Source organism: Polyodon spathula, chromosome 7 (genome assembly GCF_017654505.1).
Source record: "Polyodon spathula isolate WHYD16114869_AA chromosome 7, ASM1765450v1, whole genome shotgun sequence".
Lineage (NCBI taxonomy): Eukaryota > Metazoa > Chordata > Actinopteri > Acipenseriformes > Polyodontidae > Polyodon > Polyodon spathula.
Genome location: NC_054540.1, coordinates 3647555 through 3669745, shown reverse-complemented (window position 1 = coordinate 3669745; position 22191 = coordinate 3647555). Strand labels below are relative to the sequence as shown.

General features: G+C 45.4%; 1 protein-coding gene across 1 annotated transcript in view; it reads left to right on the top strand.

The window, feature by feature from the left end:
* LOC121318016 (NUAK family SNF1-like kinase 1) overlaps window positions 1-21794 on the top strand; it is a 42489-nt gene extending 20695 nt beyond the window's left edge. Inside the window, exons 2-7 of the mRNA XM_041254189.1 lie at window positions 3867-3987; window positions 10649-10800; window positions 12129-12194; window positions 15931-16050; window positions 17004-17136; window positions 17872-21794. Coding sequence (XP_041110123.1) covers window positions 3867-3987; window positions 10649-10800; window positions 12129-12194; window positions 15931-16050; window positions 17004-17136; window positions 17872-18944 — 1665 coding nt within the window. The 3' untranslated portion in view covers window positions 18945-21794. The remainder of the gene's footprint in view (window positions 1-3866; window positions 3988-10648; window positions 10801-12128; window positions 12195-15930; window positions 16051-17003; window positions 17137-17871) is intronic.
* The last annotated feature ends 397 nt before the right edge of the window (window positions 21795-22191 follow it).

Genomic DNA, 22191 nt, shown 5'->3' with positions numbered 1-22191 from the left:
GCCTCTTTGTCTAATATTCAGGTTGATAAAGTCCCTTGGGTCGACACTGTCAATACCTTTTAGAATTTTGAATGCTTGAATTAGGTCTCCGCGTAGTCTTCTTTGTTCAAGACTGAATAGATTCAATTATTTTAGCCTGCCTACATATGATATGCCTTTTAAACCTGGAATAATTATGGTTGCTCTTCTTTGCACTCTTTCTAGAGCAGCAATATCCTGAACTGATCACATTATAGTGTCTAAGAGTCAGTGAGTGTATTGAAAGCTGAATGGAGTCCTGACACACCTGGTCTGTAGACACAGCAGGGACAGTATCTCTGATCAGACTGCGTGGAGGATGGCAGGTTTAGACCTGTCCGCTTCCCTCTGTACCACTTGAGTTTTCATCAGTGCAGTCAAAGCTGTTTCTCCAAAGTGCCTTTACATAGCTTCTGATTAGGAAGAAAAGAGCAAAACAGCACAGAAGTTACAAATCGTGAGGGATTGTTGAGCTGTTTATTTAGAGTTCTGTACAAAGGTGCTGATGAGAAATAAGCCCCTTATTAAGATATTTTGAATTCTTTTTTTATTAATAATATATATTTTTTCTTGGTTACCAAAATTACATAAATAATGACTCTGGAATAACCCCAGAAAAACCATGAGCGAATAACAGTAAAACCAGTGATGACATCACAATGGATCTGGAACTAATACTGCACTGTGCTCCTGTGACTCCGTGCTGGCAGAGATTCAGTATCACACCATGGTACTGCAGCAAGTGTCAGGGCAGTAAACCATCACTCCATCCGTAGGTCAAAATATCCACTTGTTACCAGCTGTGGTACCATTTGATCTGTTCCCTAGTTGAATGGCTTGGGCAATTCCCATCAATGATAATAGTATTGATGCAAAGAAAATTAATACAGATCAATAAATAATGCATGGGTAGGGACTGAAAATGATACCAGTGGCACTGAAAGTAATGATTATTTTTTAATATGGATGTGTGTTGCTGTAGTGTAAAACTGCTTCCTTTAGCAGAGGAGTCCTTCAGCAATAGTGCTCCCTTGAGAATCAAACACTTGCCAGCAATGATGACAAAGGGAGCAGGCTTCAGGAGGGGCTGCACAACTCTGTCTCTCCTTTCTCCTCTCCGATTCTAATTAGTGCTGCTGCCTCATTTATAAATGATTGGTTAGAATTCCACCCAGCTGTTGTACTCAGGGCCTTGTTGCTATGGCGATGAGGCGACCTATGCTGATCCTCAGTGAGGGCTGGTAACCGGAGTATGTGTGTGTGTGTCTGTAGTGGGGGTGGGGTGGGGACACACCCCAGGACCCATTGTGAAGGGAGTGCAAGTAGCCTGCCAGCTTTGAGAGCCATTCATTCATCTCTGCCCTTTACTGTCAACTCTCACCCCACCTCAGCCTCTCATCTCACAGCTCTCTCTCTAAAAGGCACGAGAGTTGACTCATGCACTTTCCATTTTGTTAAACCGATAGCCTTTATCAGTATTCACAGCCCTGATGCATTGTCCGTCATTCAGATTGCTTGCGCTTCCTGCTGCACCAGCAAATAAATACCAAGGGTGTTTTAAATGTTAGTCTGCGCTGTGCATTGTTTCTCAGGGGGAAATGTTTTTTTTTAAAGGTTAACTGTTTTGTTGTACTCATAACTTGTTGTTAAATACTTATTTATACAACACGTGGGGTTCCAGAAATACCTCCTCAGTGGCATATTGTAACGATGGAGCAGGGGATCTGCACAGTTTCTTAGGGGGTTGTAACCAGATATTCGAGTTGCCTGTTTCCTGAAGCTGTGGTTTTTGTACTGTATTGTACAGCAGCTTTATTCAAGGGATTTCTGTCATCACTTCAGGTGTCAGCAAGGTTGTCATGACGACAGGAAGTGATTGAATGGCGTGGTGCTTCCTTTCCACCCCCCTTTCCAGTCCTCACTTACTGAATCAGAGCTCGCAGGAGACTCCAGTCCTCACTTACTGAATCAGAGCTGGCAGAGGACTCCAGTCCTCACTTACTGTATCAGAGCTGGCAGGGGACTCCAGTCCTCACTTACTGAATCAGAGCTGGCAGGAGACTCCAGTCCTCACTTACTGAATCAGAGCTCGCAGGAGACTCCAGTCCTCACTTACTGAATCAGAGCTGGCAGAGGACTCCAGTCCTCACTTACTGAATCAGAGCTCGCAGGAGACTCCAGTCCTCACTTACTGTATCAGAGCTCGCAGGAGACTCCAGTCCTCACTTACTGAATCAGAGCTGGCAGGAGACTCCAGTCCTCACTTACTGAATCAGAGCTCGCAGGAGACTCCAGTCCTCACTTACTGAATCAGAGCTCGCAGGGGACTCCAGTCCTCACTTACTGTATCAGAGCTCGCAGGGGACTCCAGTCCTCACTCACTGTATCAGAGCTCTCAGGGGACTCCAGTCCTCACTTACTGTATCAGAGCTGGCAGGGGACTCCAGTCCTCACTTACTGAATCAGAGCTGGCAGGGGACTCCAGTCCTCACTTACTGAATCAGAGCTGGCAGGGGACTCCAGTCCTCACTTACTGTATCAGAGCTCGCAGGGGACTCCAGTCCTCACTTACTGAATCAGAGCTCGCAGGGGACTCCAGTCCTCACTTACTGTATCAGAGCTCGCAGGAGACTCCAGTCCTCACTTACTGTATCAGAGCTGGCAGGGGACTCCAGTTCTCTCCAGTTAGCTCTTACCATGGTGAAAAAATCCTACATACGTTTATCGACCAGATCAAACAATGTGTACTCACAGAGGGAAACCATTTCCTCAGGAAAAAGAAATAAATATAAAGCAGCTAGCTACGCCTATAAAGAAAAACACACACACTTAATGCTGGGCCTAGAAACAGAACACCCATTCTCCCATGTGTGTGGATACCGAGTGAGATCATTTCTCATAAACTGTTGATTACAATAGAAGCTGAACTCAGCCCTGATCTCTTCCCACAATGATTTCATTTGAGTAACACTAGAAAAGACTGCGTGTGGCTTGTGAGGAAAGAAGACCAGTCTTTGTAGTGGCCTCTACCTCAACATACAGATTGCAGAGAGATCACTTTATTCAAAGAAGCTCAGAAGTGGGTCACAAGTCTAACCGAAAGGAGCTCAGAAGCGGGTCACAAGTCTAACCGAAAGGAGCTCAGAAGCGGGTCACAAGTCTAACTGGACCAGTAGCACAAAATACAAATGAATGATCGGAACTGAAAATCCAATAGCTATTCATTTCATCAGAATATTTTTCTGGTGTAAATAGTCAAAACATCACTCTCCCTGCAATTTCACATGTTTTTTTGAAGACAGAAATAAACCATAGAAAGACTCCCAAGCACTGTTTGAGATGCTGTCTTCATAACCGTGGCAGGCCTGTGTTAGTGACAGAAAACATCAGCATTTAGACCAATTGACGACAACAGGTCAGTGAAACCAATCCAGCAGGAAAGGATTCATCTGGTGCTGCATGAAGGATCATGCAATATTAACCACTATTGATGGGACTGATTTAAATGTCTTGCGTCATTAATCAGCGGAGGCATTTCTTGTGAACTCGCTCCATTGCTGTCTGTGAGTCCTGGCCTGCAGCAGCGAGAGGGTTTTTATATTGTGAACATCCTAGTTCCAGCTGTGCCTGTCAGAGTCCCCACCCTGCACTCAAAATATGGGAATCCTTATAAACGCTTACTCTAGTAAAAGCACAGCAGTAAAGCACAGTGAGAGCATGGTAAAGTGTAGGGAAGCATTGTAAAGAATACTACTGTATGGTAAAGCATATTATTAAACATGGCAAGCTAGGGTAAACTATGGTAAATGCAGAGTATAACCACCTCTCTGCTCTCTGTCTGCTTCCAGGTGGCGATCAAGCTGATCCGGAAGGACAAAATCAAGGACGAGCAGGACATGGTGCACATCAGGAGGGAGATTGAGATCATGTCCTCACTGCGGCATCCGCACATCATCAGCATCTACGAAGGTAACGCTGCAAACAAGAGACCCGGAACAGGGCTAGTTGTGCGGTCACCCACCTCACCGTCTAACCCTGACCCTGACCCTAACCCTAACCCTCCCTCTCTGCCTCTTCAAACCCATCTGTCTATCTCTCCCAGTACTTTCTGTGTTTATGCCCTGTGCCTCTCGGCTTCCTAGCTGTCTAGGAGAGTACAATGTTCTAAATATAGCTCTGGCAGGCAGTGAATCTGCTGTTAGATAGAGCTGGAATCTGAGTCCAGGAGTGACTCAGTCCTGGGGGGGGGGGTTGGATCTAAAAGTGCTTTTGAACTCCAAGATGCTAGTGGAAGGAATGTCAACACACTGGGATTATTTAGGGGAGGCTGTAGCTGAGCCACGTCGAGAGGTGGGGGGGGGGTGATCCTGGCTTCAGAGTCGATAGCTCCAGCCTGGCTTCATGCTCACCGGGGCCCCTGGGACCACAGCACTGGGTCTTGACAAGCTAGTGTACTATGTACTTTGTTTGCGCTCATGCCTCTTGTGAGCAGGTATCGCAGGTCAAATGGAAGTCGGGTTGAATAACAGTAGCTATTGGTTTAGAGTGGGAGCTGGTATCTGAGAATGACACAAGAACACGAGGGGGGGTCACCCTGTACAAACGAGCTGCTGAACTGCAGTCAGTCGACAATAATAAAAAAGCCTCCTATGATACAAAGTGACCATGCAGCTCTCTTGAAACACGTGCTGCTACATTCTGCAGAGAAGATGAATCTGCTAGTGGAATCCTTTCGGTTTTCTGCAGTGTGTGTGTGTGTGAGTGCGCTACACAGGTCACACGCAGGGCAGCTGAAATCAATCCCCTCCCCCCGGTCTCAACCAGCGCGGGTCTTGCAGGATGGAAGGCAGGCTCTGACTCTGGATGAAGGGTGTCCTTCATCAGAGGATTCAGGTTTCGGATGGGGTTTACAAGCTGCTTTATCAAGACTGGTCCACTGACCCCCCCCACCCACCCACCGCCAAACATCTGCTTCTTATTACTGTGCAGCTGTAAATCCCAGGGCCGGGGGAGATGGGATCCCTGTAGATGAAACACAGGCTCCTGCAGCTGCTTCTATTGAAGAACCCAGCTAACCCATTCCAGGACATCTCCCCAGCACACCATGGGGGCTGTTTGAACTGAACAGCAGAGAGTCTGAATATCTCCACAGCAACGGCGTCCCCCCAAAACACGACTGATTTACTGACTGTTAATCTCCCGGACCACTATAAAACACGATGCTCTTCTGCTAGTTTTAGGGCAGCAGTACTGGGATCTAAGACATGTTAGTAATGGTGCATAATTATCAAGTTTTTTACTGTAAGAACCACCCAAGTTTACATGATATATGTCTTTCTCCAGTTTCACTGAAGGGTGTTACAGAACAAAGCAGCAGTAACACACAGACCCAGTGAAGTCATTAGGTCCCATGGAATGTTGCATGTGGAATCTGTAGGGAGAGAGTCTTGAAGATAGAATGATTCTCTAGTTGTCTCTACTAGAACTAAATATAATTGGTAGGATGAAGTTTGCCAGCTATGGGGACATAGCCTGTTTATCTGTTTGTCCGTTCGTCAGTGCTTTGGTCACAGTTACACTTTTAGCTATATCTTGTGAACTACACATCCAATTGCAATGAAAATGGATATTAAGTGTAGCAGAATCTGTGTAGTGCCCTTAACGTTCTGCTATCTAGTCTGGCTTGTTTCCAGGCTATATCTTCAGATTTGTCTTAAATGCAAAGTCAGATGAGGTTGGGGCGGGCAGCCCGCAGACAGGCTGTGGTGGTTCTGCAGTGTTCTCCAGGGCTGTTATTGGTGTTCGGTCTGTGAGTGGACAGGCTGTGGTGGTTCTGCAGTGTTCTCCAGGGCTGTGATTGGTGGCGGGTCTGTGAGTGGACAGGCTGTGGTGGTTCTGCAGTGTTCTCCAGGGCTGTGATTGGTGGCGGGTCTGTGAGTGGACAGGCTGTGGTGGTTCTGCAGTGTTCTCCAGGGCTGTGATTGGTGGCGGGTCTGTGAGTGGACAGGCTGTGGTGGTTCTGCAGTGTTCTCCAGGGCTGTGATTGGTGGCGGGTCTGTGAGTGGACAGGCAGTGGTGGTTCTGCAGTGTTCTCCAGGGCTGTGATTGGTGGCGGGTCTGTGAGTGGACAGGCTGTGGTGGTTCTGCAGTGTTCTCCAGGGCTGTGATTGGTGGCGGGTCTGTGAGTGGACAGGCTGTGGTGGTTCTGCAGTGTTCTCCAGGGCTGTGATTGGTGGCGGGTCTGTGAGTGGACAGGCTGTGGTGGTTCTGCAGTGTTCTCCAGGGCTGTGATTGGTGGCGGGTCTGTGAGTGGACAGGCTGTGGTGGTTCTGCAGTGTTCTCCAGGGCTGTGATTGGTGGCGGGTCTGTGAGTGGACAGGCTGTGGTGGTTCTGCAGTGTTCTCCAGGGCTGTGATTGGTGGCGGGTCTGTGAGTGGACAGGCAGTGGTGGTTCTGCAGTGTTCTCCAGGGCTGTTATTGGTGTTCGGTCTGTGAGTGGACAGGCTGTGGTGGTTCTGCAGTGTTCTCCAGGGCTGTGATTGGTGGCGGGTCTGTGAGTGGACAGGCTGTGGTGGTTCTGCAGTGTTCTCCAGGGCTGTGATTGGTGGCGGGTCTGTGAGTGGACAGGCTGTGATTGGAATACGTCACTTCAGAGCTCATCAACTCCAGGAGCACAAGTGGAGAGGACAGATAATGCTTTTTATAACAACAGCAGAGACTCTACTCTACATCTCGACCATGAGGGAAACACCCACAATTTACAAAATATACGAAACCTGCATAACTGCTCGCTAAAGTGAAGGAACATGTGGGGCTGTTTAAATTTTATTATTTTTGTAATGGTCACTCTTACTCGTATAATACCTACTAGTTTAATTACATGTTAATCAATGTGCTCTATAGTTTGTTAATGATAAAGTGAGTGCTTGACATTTCCTGGTCAGGTGCAGTTCTGACTCTCAACTCCGATGCTATCATGGAATGGATTTCCATCTGAAGGTTTATTTTCAGTAAAGTATTTTTATCTTAATGATTTTACTATACCATACCACTGCGCCATTCAATTGCTTCCCATCGTCATGACAACCTCCATATTTAACGACTCAATCGTTCACGAATGTGGGTAATTCAGTTAGTACACACTGTAAAAGCACTACACTGTATAAGGGCTCTTCACTAATTCACTGTTTTTTTTCACAAATGGGGAGTCTTATGGGTGTTTGGATTGAAAAATCCCTGTGCTTGTCTGGTTATGTAACTGAGCACATTGCACTGCACTGATCTGAGCTGCTCTCTGCCCAGGAGGAAAGTGACAGAGAGACAGGGTGTTTTCCTGTTCACCGGGGTCAAACATTCAGATACTGCTTTCCTGGCACACTTGTTGCTTTCTTTTTCCCCGGATGCCACACTTACTAGGGTCAGAGGTCAGGGGTTGGCAGGAAGTCGTGGTAGAATTTGTCGGAAGGGTGCAGTATTCGGTGACGAGGTGTGAGAGTCACATGCTTTTCTCCCAGGCTGTTTGTTACACTTATGTCTGGGTTGTTTGCATCCAAGAGGTCGTCTGCTTTAATTCAGCTGTGGTTTATTTTCTCTCTGTCATCAATTTAAAGATGTTTAAACAATCACATTTAGCTTTTTTGTTTTCTCAAAATCTCCAAATGGGACATTCTCGTCTCATTGCATGTGGATCTTGAACAACTGGAAGCCAGGGTTTGTGTAACTGAAGGTCTGGAAGCCAGGGTTTGTGTAACTGAAGCACAGAAGCCAGGGTTTGTGTAACTGAAGGGATGGAAGCCAGGGTTTGTGTAACTGAAGGTCTGGAAGCCAGGGTTTGTGTAACTGAAGCACCGAAGCCAGGGTTTGAGTAACTGAAGGTCTGGAAGCCAGGGTTTGTGTAACTGAAGGGATGGAAGCCAGGGTTTGTGTAACTGAAGGTCTGGAAGCCAGGGTTTGTGTAACTGAAGCACAGAAGCCAGGGTTTGAGTAACTGAAGGTCTGGAAGCCAGGGTTTGTGTTAACCCCCTGAACACTGGCTCTGTGTCTGCCTTGCTGGCAGTGAGTTGTTCCAAGTGCACAGCACTGTGTTTGTAAACGACTGTTTACTGAGACGTGTTTTTACATTGGGGACTGTGAGGCGTGTGAGTACAAATGGATTTTCCAGACAGTGATTTACGTGTAACAATTAAAATTTTATTTAATATTACACGAGAAAAAAAAGAAAAATAATAAAAAAGGATGTGAGGGAGGGAGTGCGGGAGTAATCAAAAACAAAGGAACGGGAGCCTCTTAGTCCTCGTCGCGTTCTGCTTTAATCCAAAAATAAAACAAAAGGAATAAAAACAGAAAAGAACCAGTTAGTAAGGCCCCCGTTCGTGACACAGTCCACAACAACCAAGTACTCCTCCAGCCTTTTTCTCCCCGCCTCTATTCCTTAGGACCAACCCCGAACACAGTAGCACGTTCGCTTTAGTATGCAAACCCCGCCCCGGTAGTCAGTGGATCACCAATCCCAAACTGACAGGTATCCTTAATTTCACTTGACTCCAGTGGCTGGAATTTACATACTCGTACTTCCGCCCCTCACCAAGGTGCCGCCCCTTAAAAAGATGACTTTTGTCATGGTCACAAGACCTTGGTAAGGGAAATCCCGAGTTGGTTTGATGCCTTCTACTGTTGGGAGGCTGAATTGCAGACCGAAACCCCTTTGACTCATCACAGGGACCTTCTGGGAAGAATGCCTTATCCCCTGAAGCCTGTATCACCGTGTATTACCAGCGCGGCGCTGGCTGCATATTGAACACATTTGGATCAGCTTAAGATTTTACATCCTGGAACAGATTGTACATTTGATTATTAAAAGACAGCTAGGTAAGCAAGGCATTCTAATCAATTTTCTTTATTCTTAATAGCACGCTACCTTATCTCCCCCACTTTCTTTTTTGGGAGTTTTAATTCCTGGTGTCTAACCATCGCTTGGTTGTTGCTAGACCACTGGAGTGAAAGTGAGCAACACCACAGGGTGGAACTGGACAGCGGCAAGCAGCAGCACCTTTTATTGTGCATGGATGTATTTGAAAAATCTGCTTATGATAAAGAAGCAGAGAAACACAAGTTATTTCACAGAAGTTACGGGGAGCCAGTTATAATGTTGTCAGTGCTAAGAAGTAAGAAGAGTATGAAAGCATTGGAATCACTACTTTAAAGATGTATTCCTGAAACCATTTTTTTCTTTAGTTGTGATATCATCGCTGCTCTTTACGGAGGTGAAGCTATCATTTCTGATGTGCTCTGTATGCTTGGTCAATGCCACTCTGATACAGCTTTTTTAATGCCGATATTTCCAGAACAGTGATACAAATTAACTGTATTTTTGTCCTGAAATAGAAAACAAAACAACGATTGCTTCAGAACTAGAAAATGAACAAGGGATTTTCCAGGATCCCAAGTCATTTCTTAACAGTTTCTAATTTGAGTTTAATTGGGTCGCTCAGAATCAGTTCACACCGTGTTCAAGCAATGGGACAGAGGGAGGTTTGTAAGCCCTGCCTCTCAGCTCCACCAGCCCTGAGCAGACTGAGATCTTAGATTAGAATCACGGTTCAGCAATTCCTTGAGGCATCATGGAAAGTTGTAATAATGAAATTACAGACACTTAAAACATTGACAGTTGAAACCAGGCAAGATTTACCCAGCACAAGCAATGTTACTGTTTCACAAGTGGAAATAAGCAACATCCACATGCAGTCAAGTTGTTTGTAAGAACATACAACAATGTATTTATGGAAAGCCTCTCAATACTGATCTGGTTCTCAGCATCAATTCCATATCCTCACCACGCTATGAAAATAAGGGTCTATTGCTCTCATAATTTCCAGCTGTGTCCTCTGGCCCTGGTTTCTGTGCTCTGCCTATAGTATTGCTTTCGGTTCATTTTGTCAGCTTCTTTTAAGAATTGAAATACTTCAGTTAAGTATGCAGTACTGTAGCTGTTTTTCTTTCAAAAAGAACTGGTGCGCACCTTGAACCAAGTTTTGTAAGCTTGTACTGCAGAGTATAGATGTGTGCGGACAAATAGGGGAAAACATCAAACCCAACTTTCTCCACGCTCTGGTGTCACACACTGCCAGGCTGCTTCTCACAACCCTGTTTCTCTCAGCCTCTTCTCTCAGCCCTGGTGACACTGCCAGGCCTCTTCTCTCAGCCCTGGTGACACTGCCAAGCCTCTTCTCACAGCCCTGGTGACACTGCCAGGCCTCTTCTCACAGCCCTGGTGACACTGCCAGCGAACTCCAGCTGCTGGGGTAGATTTCATCAACCTATCCCTGGATTGTTCCATGTAATTCTGTGGTTCCAGGGGATCCACCTGGACTGCATCAAACGTGTTTTTACAGGTAATCCTGCGATTACCAGGGCTAAGAGGTTGATGCATGCCAGGGTGATTTCCCCAAGTGCAGTAGAATGCTCTAAAAAAATATCCACGTGCCTTATCCTGGCTGGGTATAGATTAATCTAATCAAAACTCACTCATTAGAAGTATGATTGAGTGCTTGAAGTTATGGATTTGAAGACAGTAGGGCATTCCCAGGGATGTGCTAGGAAGGTAGGTTTGACCTGTTTCTCTCCGCTACAGTGTTCGAGAACAAAGACAAGATTGTGATCGTGATGGAGTACGCCAGTAAGGGAGAGCTCTATGATTACATCAGCGAGCGCAGGAGCCTGAGTGAGAGGGAGACACGCCACTTCTTCAGGCAGATTGTCTCCGCTGTCCACTACTGCCACAAGGTAAGAGCTCGACTCACTCCTGCTACGAAAGCTGCCCTTCACCACTGCAATAAGCTAAGCACTCCCCTCACTGTTATTATAAGTCTCCTGTGGACTGTAGAGGGTTTGTGTGTGAATGGGGGTATTAATGGGTTCACGTGGATGTCTGGTTCTTAAGAAAGGGAGGAAGACATAGGGGAAAAAAAAAGAAATGTGGACAAAAGTCCCATTACAGATTTGTACAACTATTTGTTACATTATGATCTTGAAAGAATGTAAGAAAGAAAATAGACCTTTTCAGTAGTTATCCCAGCTCTGAACTCAAGTTATTTATTGAACCCAGTTAAACATGCACAGGCTGGGCTGCCCTATTGTCTGCACAGCTGGAAGGGGTGGTGATGTCACTGGCCCGTATGGGAACCATTGTGCTGACTGCAGCTAATCAGAGAGCTGAGGGCCATCATGAGGACTGTAGTGTCTCCATGACGAGGACCCATAGGTGATACAGGAAGCTCTCGCCATGCCGACATGTTTGGAATGAGTGGAATCCAGACTCCTGCAGAGGGGGAGAGGGGAGTGAGCGTGTGTGTGCGTGTGTGTGTGAGCGTAGAAGTGTGTGTGCAACATTCCATGAATTGCTGAGCGTGTGAGGGTGCTGCTGCGACCTCAGTTCTGACTCGTCCTCCCATTGGAGGTGTGATTGATGACCAGAGATCTGAATTCAATCCTAATGAGCAAGCAACAAGATCTGTTATCCTGTTATCATGCAAATAAAAATGGATACAGTCCTCCCTATCTAGGGGTTACTGATTAGCTTTGATTCAAATTTGATTCTTTAACTGGCATGCAATTGGATTAGTTATCTATACAGCAGGATCAATGTGAGTAAAAGCAGAAACAAGAACAGAACAGGCAACTAATGACTCCCTTTGAGCATCTTATTGGGTCAGTCAGTCGCCACTCTTGCGTGTTCATTTAAAAGCTGATAAGAAACAAAGGCAATCAATAACACCGTCAAGGTACTGTCGTAAAACATCCCTATTTTTTCCACATGCCTGCATCATAGTGCCTGAGGAATTTCAGATTTGGGTTTGGTTAATCCTAATACTTTACTACCACTCCTGGACTACAGAACTTCAAATAGCCATCTAATGTATGCACATATGTGCTTGTGTATGTAAGTATGTATGTGTGTGTGTGTGTGTGTGTGCTTGCGTGCATGTATGTATGTATGTATGCATGTATGTATGTGCGTGTGTATGTATGTATGTGTGTATGTATGTATGTATGTATGTATGTATGTACAGCATGTATATGCACTAATATGTTTTGCTTCTTCTGTGTTTCAGAATGGAGTGGTTCACAGGGATCTGAAACTGGAAAATGTACTTCTGGATGAAAACTGTAACATTAAAGTAAGCGACTTGTTAAAAACGCTTGCCAGTACTTTATCATGTGCTTACTGTTCCATACTGTGCTTTACTGCTATGATTTTACCATGGTGCGCTGTTGATACAGGCTAACCCTGTATAAAACTGTCTAATTTTAGGACTCCATTCCACTTTTGTAGTACTACTGTTCATATTCTGAGTAGAGGATTGAGCTAATGGGGGTAAATATGTTATCAACCCATTGCTCTATAAAAAGATACAAAGTGGATATCTTTCATTAAAGTTTCAAAATTGCTCATCAACTTGCCAAATAAATCCATTACACACAATTCTAACATTGAAATTGCGAGCAGAGCTGTGCATTAATGAAAAAAGAAATATTTTTCCAGAATATCTTCAGCACTAGAAAAAGAGAAGTCATTAGTGGCTACTGCTTGTAATAAGGGGGTCAAAAATAGATGATCACTCCTTTAAATTCCTATACGGATCAAAAAGTTCTTGCACTCTGTCCTGATGAAGTTAATCCCCCCAAATTCCTTAATCCCCAAAGCATCTGTGATATTGAATCCGAAAGGACGTGCCCTTCCTGTATGAATAATATCTTTGACAAGCAGCCCAGCATTCAGAAGCCACCGATGGATCTCAATGAGAGAAAGAAAGACAGGAAGAGCCGGGCATAGCACAGGCAGCGACTCAACCACTCTCAATCCCAGACTGAACTTAGAAAGCATCTGAACCAGCAGCGGAGTGCCAGGGAGGTGAAGTAATCGCCGCTCGCATTCATCTCCCTGCAGGAAGATTTAATGGGAGTAGCGATAAGCATCAGTCTGTGAGGAAGGGAGGGACCCCGCTGTAAATGAGACTCTTCCTGAGTGATGGCAAGGCAAGGGAGGAGGGAGGAGGGAGGGATAGAGGGGGGAGGAGTGTGGTGGGGGCGTCCTGCTGCTTGGGATGTGAATCAGGGATGGAGAGGGGGTGTGTAAGGGGGAGGGTGTCTTGCTGTTTGCCACTCAGGGGTGTGCACTCTTCACAGCAGAGAGGAATCTGAGAGGAAGAACAGGCTCCCCAAAGCAGAGGAGCTGTACTGGTGAGAGAAGGGGGTCTTATGCAGTTTCGTGGGAAGTGGCTATTACTGCACCCCAAAGCTTGGTCCCTTACCTTATGCTGAGAGATTATGGTGGCTAGCTGGTGAGAGCTGCTGGCCTTCTCTCTTTCAGATGGCCATGCTTCATCGTACTGTTTGAAGTCCCTGTTTTTCACTGTACAGTCCATGAGGCGCTCATTCACCGGTCCACACAGCATAATGCAGACAGAGAAGCACTCAGGTAGAGCCTGAAATAAAGAGAGACATGGAGGCAGGCCCGCAGGCAGGCAGAGAAAGAGAACGAGAAGGGGAGAGAGAAGGCAGAGGACTTCCCTTCCTGACTCTCCATTCTTCAAGTCGTAGGCAAAAACTTCAACCCTCTGCTTTCATCGCCCTCCCATTGAAAGAAAAACTCCCTGGAGGATACTATTTATGAATTAGGATCATGGAAGGTTTTTGCAATTACAGCTTGCTGCACTTCCAGGAAAAAAAGAATTAGTTTGAAATGGAATATTATATAAATACACACAATGCATGATGTGAGGACATTCTCCGAATGCAAACCCCCTGACTCATACTCCTACAGGAGGAGCAGAGAAGAAAAACAAAGAGCAGATAGAACACTAGTGTGAAGCACAGCTTGTTTGGGAGACGGAGTGGGATCTCACATGGGTTTGCATTTCAACTTTTTGTGTACATCCAAAAATAACCTTTTCATTTTTTTCATTGTGTGTATATATATGCAGGTCAAGGTTCTTATAATAGTAGAAAACACTAGTGGAGGCTTTGAGTAGATTGTTGATGCTCATAATGCATCAGAGTAGAAAAATGCAACATGTCTATATATATATATATATATATAGGCATGTTGCATTTTTGTACTCTGTGTACGTATGGTGCATAAGCACCTCCACTGTGGTTTTCCTTGACAAAGGTTTGTAAAATACCGAAACGTTGGGAAGTTGGCTCTTTTGAGAGAAAACTCTTATATATATATATATATATATATATATATATATATATATATATATATATATATATATATATATATATATATACAGCTCTGGAAAAAATTAAGAGACCACTGCAAAATTATCAGTTTCTCTGGTTTTACTATTTATAGGTATGTGTTTGGGTAAAATGAACATTTTTGTTTTATTCTATAAACTACTGACAACATTTCTCCCAAATTCCAAATAAAAATATTGTCATTTAGAGCATTTATTTGCAGAAAATGACAACTGGTCAAAATAACAAAAAAGATGCAGTGTTGTCAGACCTCGAATAATGCAAAGAAAATAAGTTCAGATTCATTTGTAAACAACACAATGCTAATGTTTTAACTTAGGAAGAGTTCAGAAATCAATATTTGGTGGAATAACCCTGATTTTCAAGCACAGCTTTCATGCGTCTTGGCATGCTCTCCACCAGTCTTTCACATTGATGTTGGGTGACTTTATGCCACTCCTGGCGCAAAAATTCAAGCAGCTCGGCTTTGTTTGATGGCTTGTGACCATCCATCTTCCTCTTGATCACATTCCAGAGGTATTCAATGGGGTTCAGGTCTGGAGATTGGGCTGGCCATGACAGGGTCTTGATCTGGTGGTCCCCCATCCACACCTTGATTGACCTGGCTGCGTGGCATGGAGCATTGTCCTGCCAGAAAAAACAATCCTCAGAGTTGGGGAACATTGTCAGAGCAGAAGGAAGCAAGTTTTCTTCCAGGACAACCTTGTACTTGATTGATTCATGCCAAAGCTGCCCGATTCCAGCCTTGCTGAAGCACCCCCAGATCATCACTGATCCTCCACCACATTTCACAGTGGGTGTGAGACACTGTGGCTTGTAGGCCTCTCCAGGTCTCCGTCTAACCATTAGACAACCAGGTGTTGGGCAAAGCTGAAAATTGGACTCATCTGGGGGTGCTTCAGCAAGGCTGGAATCGGGCAGATTTTTCTTTGTGAAGGACGCATGAATCAAGCCAAGTACAAGGTTGTCCTGGAAGAAAACTTGCTTCCTTCTGCTCTGACAATGTTCCCCAACTCTGAGGATTGGTTTTTCCAGCAGGACAATGCTCCATGCCACACAGCCAGGTCAATCAAGGTGTGGATGGAGGACCACCAGATCAAGACCCTGTCATGGCCAGCCCAATCTCCAGACCTGAACCCCATTGAAAACCTCTGGAATGTGATCAAGAGGAAGATGGATGGTCACAAGCCATCAAACAAAGCCGAGCTGCTTGAATTTTTGCGCCAGGAGTGGCATAAAGTCACCCAACATCAATGTGAAAGACTGATGGAGAGCATGCCAAGACACATGAAAGCTGTGCTTGAAAATCAGGGTTATTCCACCAAATATTGATTTCTGAACTCTTCATTTTACCCAAACACATACCTATAAATAGTAAAACTAGAGAAACTGATAATTTTGCAGTGGTCTCTTAATTTTTTCCAGAGCTGTATATATATATATATATATATATATATATATATATATATATATATATATATATATATATATATATATATATATATATATATATATATATATATACCCCCCCAGTGAACGCATTGACCATGGTGTCATGAGAAAGCTGTGAGTGTGCACAGCAGCACTGATCAGAAGATGCTGCCTGCCTGTGTGGAGGTGCCTGACCAGCTGTCCCGTCCGTTTCAGATTGCTGATTTCGGCCTCTCCAATCTCTACCACAAGGACCGGCTCCTGCAGACGTTCTGCGGCAGCCCCCTCTACGCCTCCCCGGAGATCGTCAATGGCCGGCCCTACCGCGGGCCCGAGGTGCGTCACCATGGCAACAATGTAGCGCCTTGCAAGGGATTCACTGATACTCCATATTTAAAAAATGATATATTTTTTTAATAATTTTTATTTAAAAACACGAATTCTAGAACATGGTACACAGAACACTTGGAATGCAACACACTTCCGTTTGCAGGTTCCGTTTTTATTGCATGTTTCTGGGAGGGAGACATTTAAAAACTTTTTAAACTGACAGGGGAGGTTTATTGTCCTCCTGAATGTGTACAGCAGGGGATTGGGAGAAAAGAGGGGAGCACATGACACTGAAATCATGTTTTCATGGAAAGGAACAGTTAATCCAATGTCAATGCTCCAATATGTTTTCTGATAAATAGGTTTGAATAACTTTTCAAGTTTTTTCTCTGAAAAATACCATAGGCAGTGACAGGCACTTAGTAAAACAATAGGAAGGTTAGCTTCACTACTGAAACACGTGGCCCATTTAAGATATACAGTATGCTGGGAGGGCTGCGAGGGGGATGCAATATCTCAGGTAAACAAGCCCACTCCCACTGAAGAAAGCTTCACCTACAGCAGAGGGCTGGTGCAGACTGGAATGCACACTGATCACAATCTTCTGGCAACTGGCCTCCAGACCTCAACTGAACAGCTGAAATATTTACATGGTCTCTGCAGGGCTGTGCTGTAGACCACATGGACCCTGTGGGGCTGTACTGGAGACCGCATGGACCCTGCTGGGCTGTGCTGGAGACCGCATGGACCCTGTGGGGCTGTACTGGAGACCACATGGACCCTGCGGGGCTGTGCTGGAGACCGCAGTATCCCTGCAGGGGTGGTCCCTCCATAGCCAGCCTGTTGAGGCACATTGGATCATGGGGAGGCTCACAGTGCTGCTGCTCTTTAAGTATAAATAGAGCACTTTAAACACTACAATATGTGCTCACACCGTGTCTGTGCTGTGGTGATTCCAGGTGGACAGCTGGGCCCTGGGCGTGCTTCTGTACACACTGGTCTACGGCACCATGCCTTTCGACGGCGGCGACCACAAGAACCTCATCCGGCAGATCAGCAGCGGGGAGTACCGCGAGCCCACACAGTCATCAGGTACAGCGGACTGCGCTTTACATTGCTGTACCACACAGTGCTGCACCACACAGCACTGTACCACAGAGAGCTGTGCCACAGAACGCTGTGCTAAGCAACGCTTGAATTCATTCCACTCACTGCCATACTATTCTTGCTGTCTCGCTCTCCCTTTATGTTTTAGAAAGTATTGCTACAACATAATACTTGTTGACTTTTCCATTCTTTTTTGTTTTTGCTCTCCTGCTCTCTCTTCCCTCCCTTCCCCACTTGCTCCTTTCTTTCCTTATCTCCTGTCTTCCTGCTCTGTTTTCTCCCCTTCCACTCTTTCTCTCATCTCCCATCCTCAATATCTCAAGGTGCTTTCACGTCAGAGATTTAATAATGTGTAAGTCTATTAGTTTTCAGGTGTGTCAGTATTCTGTCTCCCGTGGTGAGATGAGGTTAAACGCTCCATGCTCTTTTGTATAGTGGTTAAGATGCTCTCTTGCAGTGTGCAAGGCCGCTGGTTTGTGCCCAGCCTCTGCAGACTGTATTTTTCTGAACTGTAATTGTAACTCACAGTCATTTTGACTGTTGTAATCTTGGGAGTGAGTTCTGTGATCTCAGAAAATCTTGGTAAAATAAATAGATACATTGTTGAAATCCTGCAGTGCTAACTCTCTCTCTTTCTCTCTCTCTCTCTCTCTTTCTCTCTCTCTCTGTGTCTCTTTCTCTCTCTGTCTCTCTCCCTATACCCTCCCGTTCCCTGTCCAGATGCACGTGGTCTGATCCGATGGATGCTGATGGTGAACCCGGATAGGAGGGCCACGGTGGAGGATATCGCCAGTCACTGGTGGGTGAACTGGGGCTGCAGTCGCAGCGTGTGTGACTGCGATTCCCTGCGGGAGGCCGGCTCCCCTCTGCTGGCGCGCTTCATCGACTGGCAGCACCGCTCCTCCGGCCTGCAGCCCGAGCTTGAGAGCAAGCCCGGCAAACCACTCGCGGTCTCCCGCCAGCGCTCTGTGCGCAAGTCTAAGAAGGAGAATGACATGGCTCGCTCTCTGGATGATGAGGACAAGCCAGGCCTGAAGAGACCCAAGGGCATCCTGAAAACCAGGAGCCCCGGAGAGCAGGGCTCCCACAGCACCGGAGCCACAGAGGCTGCCGTTTCTGGTCAGGAACTCGACTCCAGCTCAACTCTGGAGGAGAGCAAAGCCAGCGGGGCCTCGCCGCCAAAGATGGCGGCCGGGAAATCGACCACCATGCCCAAAAAGGGCATCCTCAAAAAGACCCAGCAGCAGCGGGAGTCGGGGTATTACTCCTCCCCCGAAGGCAGCGAGTCCTCCGAGCAGCTAGGGGGTGGCAGGGAGTCTCCCCGAACTAACTCTGCCGCCAAAAGAGCTCTGGGGAGGAAAGGGATTTTGAAGCGCAACGGGAAATACTCCACCAGTGGCACACTGCCAGCCATGGCTGGAGCGGGAGAGTCCTCTGCTGAAAGCCCTCGCTCTCCCGGGCTGTCCCGGAGCCTGAGCCGCCCCTCCAGCGTGGTGAGCGATGACAGCATCCTGTCCAATGAGTCCTTCGACCTGCTGGACTGGCCTGCCGGAGTGGACTCTGGAGCAGGGGGGGGGAGGGCCAGGATCAGGAGCTGCGTCTCAGCAGATAACCTGCTCCAGGTGGGGGATTTTGGGCGACTCCAGGCTGCACCACAGCAGCACAGGGGGAAGTTCTACCGGGGTGGCCGGCAGCAGGAGGGGGAAAGCAGCAGCTTCTCCTTGCTGGTGGACATGGACGACATGACACAGGTCTACCAGCAAGCTCTGGAGATCACCGGCAATCTGACCTAGCCATGCGGCCAGGCACCTGGGTGGGGTGGGGGGGGTTAAAACGACGACCGGTAGATTGCTGGGATTTTCTTTGTTTCATAGCGCATCAAGCCAGTGTTTCATTTGCAACTCAGTTTGAAATCTGTTCTGAAGGTTGCAGGTTGAAACTACAACTGTGGCCAAAAGTTTTGCATCATCCTAGAATTTTAAGATTGAGACCTAATTAAAATAGAAAACTATATGAACGTAATTTCTGTTCATAATACAGTTTCATAAGGTGATGCAAAACTTTTGGCCATAGCTGTACACAAGCAACACAGTTATTATTAAACCGCTAAAGATGAAAAGGGTGCTTTTTTGGTTTTCTATTTAAACAGGAAAAATAAATGGTTGACTCCACAGAAACACTTGTATTGCAACCAAGGGTACTAGTGAATTAGAACAGTAGGGAATAGTTTCTATTATGCTATTCCGCTGTCATTCCTTCCTGTCCCATTTAGAAGTTGCTAGGGAAGGACAATGAAGCAGTGAGTGATTGAAGAGAGGCTTTTACTTTCTGTAAAGAGAGCAGGATAAAGGGATATGAAGAAAGGGGAGCTTAGGAAGTCAGCCAAAAAGTTTGGATCAGGTGGAGGCTGAAGTCTTTCGACCAGGGAGGTGGATAAGAAGTGTCTGAGACCTGCCCCTCCCTGCCCCCCCACCCCCTGCCTTATCATGTTGAAATCTGGTTCAGGTCAAGGATCACATGACTTCACTTGTTCAGAACCCCAGCCAGCATTACTGTGCTGCTGGTCTAGACAGTCCTTTCCTTGATGAATATCATTTAAAACCGTGTAATCTAAGTGCTGTAACACTGCAACCTTGACTTCCACATGTGTGGCTGTCTGCTCTCTCAATATGTGTCATCTTGCAGAGCAAGAGGGTGGAGACTCGGTGGGCTAGACTGGACAGCATAGATGAGTCCTTTACATCAGGGCGTAATCGATAAAAAGATAGGAAAGCTGGGGATTGAGTTAGAGTTAGCTGCTTAGTAGAAGGGTTGTGGATATGTTGAAAGAAAGCTGCTGTCTTATCTGGGAGAGGGCATGAGGACTCTTCTTATTCACCACTATTGATCTTTTATCCCTCTTCCCTCGCTGCTTATATACCCCTTGCATGTGTACAACCTCTTACACTATTACACAGCTCCTCCCATTCAGCAAATCGCCTTTCCCACTCACTCATAACCCAACCCATGCATATACTGACATAACCCCTCCCCTTTGCATAACCCCTCCCACATGCGCGGGTCATACTCTTGCCACACCTCTTCCGTTCCCCCGAATGCCCCTCCCGCTGCAGGCGAGGTTGTTGGAGGAGAGTTGTGAAGCAGACAGGATTGAGTAATGTAGTAAAGTACGGAGCAGAGCAGTGATATTGTAGAAGGATTGAGCAGGTATGCAGTGGGTTTGTTGTTGTGTTAGTGAAGAAGCAGAGCTACCAAAGAAAAGCTACAAAGTACTGTAGATGGAGGACCATATTACCAAAGTCAGGCAGTTCCTATATACTCTGGCACCTTCCCAGACCATAGATACATTCTGACCCTTTCTAAGGGATAGTGTCAAATCTGATTAAAAAAAAACCCAAAACATTACATTATTTTAAATTGTTCTGAAAAATACACCAAAGATGACAATGCAATAAGGTACTGCAGCATAGCAGTGTTATGTTGTTCAAGGACAGCAGAACAGAAAGAAGGAATGAATGAATGCATGAATCATTGCTAGGTAAAGTGCACCTGTCGCCTCTCATGCTGTGGCTCTAACCCTGGACCCCGGGGTGTTGCCTGACTGCTCCACGGGTCTCAGAAGCAGCAGGCAATGGAATGAGCCTGCAATCCACCCCTGTGTGTATTATCAGGCTTGGGGAATTGGTTCTGCTTGATATAATGAAAGTCTGCAGTGATATTTAGACTGCGTAATCCAGCCTTTGTCGCTGCCAGAGCAGTGGCGGGATGGAAGTAATGTATGTGCACAATATTTATACCAAGTAACCCGTATTATCCTAGATAGCCTTGTGTAGATTGAAGCATGTGGGCTTGTGCTGGGAGCATTACGTGGGGAGCAGATTGAATCCTGTCAATACCAGGTGTTGTTTTTGAATTTAGTAAGAGATCCTCGAGAATCATGCCAATTTTATATTCTGTTGGCCATTGCACAGCAAGTTAAGGGGCACGGGTATAACAATAATACATTGTGGTGCTGTTGCATGGTAGGTGAAACACAGGCTTCTTTAAATAAGCCAGGAGTTCAAGTTTACTGAATGGGACCCGAATGGGCAGCATCACTGGTTCCAGTTTCAATACAGGTGTGCACTGTGGAACCAGCACCTTGTGTACCACAGTGCAGACAACTGGGTAACACTATAGGATAGAGGCAGCCATTCACTGGTGAGGACACATGAAGTAAAAGGGCATTAGCTACTGAATTCTAATGAAGTAATCATCAGTTCAAGAGCAAGTCCACACACACCCTTATAAACCATAGTAAAGAATAGACAAGCATTGTAAGTTATAGTGAGGTGTGGTAAAGCATAATAAAAACATGTCAAATCATGATAAATGCAGAATATAACTATAGGAAAAGCATAGTGAAACTGCAAAAGTACAGCGGTAAACCTTTAGAAGCGTATGCATCTGATTAGTCTTGTTCCTACCTATATTCTCACTGCAACTCTTAATCGTGTATGACAACTAACATCCACTACACACCTTTCCTACGAACAAGCAAACAAACAAACAAACAAACAAACAAACAGCTACTAACTGTGCTTTCTGCCAAACTGGAAATAACTAGAAAAAGTAAAAAAGAAAAAAGAAAAGGAAAAGTTTACTGGATATTGTTATTATAGTATTATTATAATATGTTATTTAATTATTATTATTATTATTATTATTATTATTATTATTATTATTATTTATTATTATTATTATGGTTGCTGTTGTTGTTTTTTTGTAAACCTGGACTGCTGAGGTGACTTTGTGTTTTATTTTCTTTGCCTTGTTATTATTATTATTATTATTATTATTATTATTATTATTATTATTATAGTAATCTGTCGCATATCCGACTGCGATGGCACCAGAGTAAGGGCGGATATGTAAAGAATGAATCCTGTTTTAAATCCCATTATACACAGCTATAACAATTGCTATAGTCACACAATCATTGTTTTGAGATTCAGCTTTTATTAGGGAGCTCCCCCTAATCCCTTGTTTTGAAAGATACAG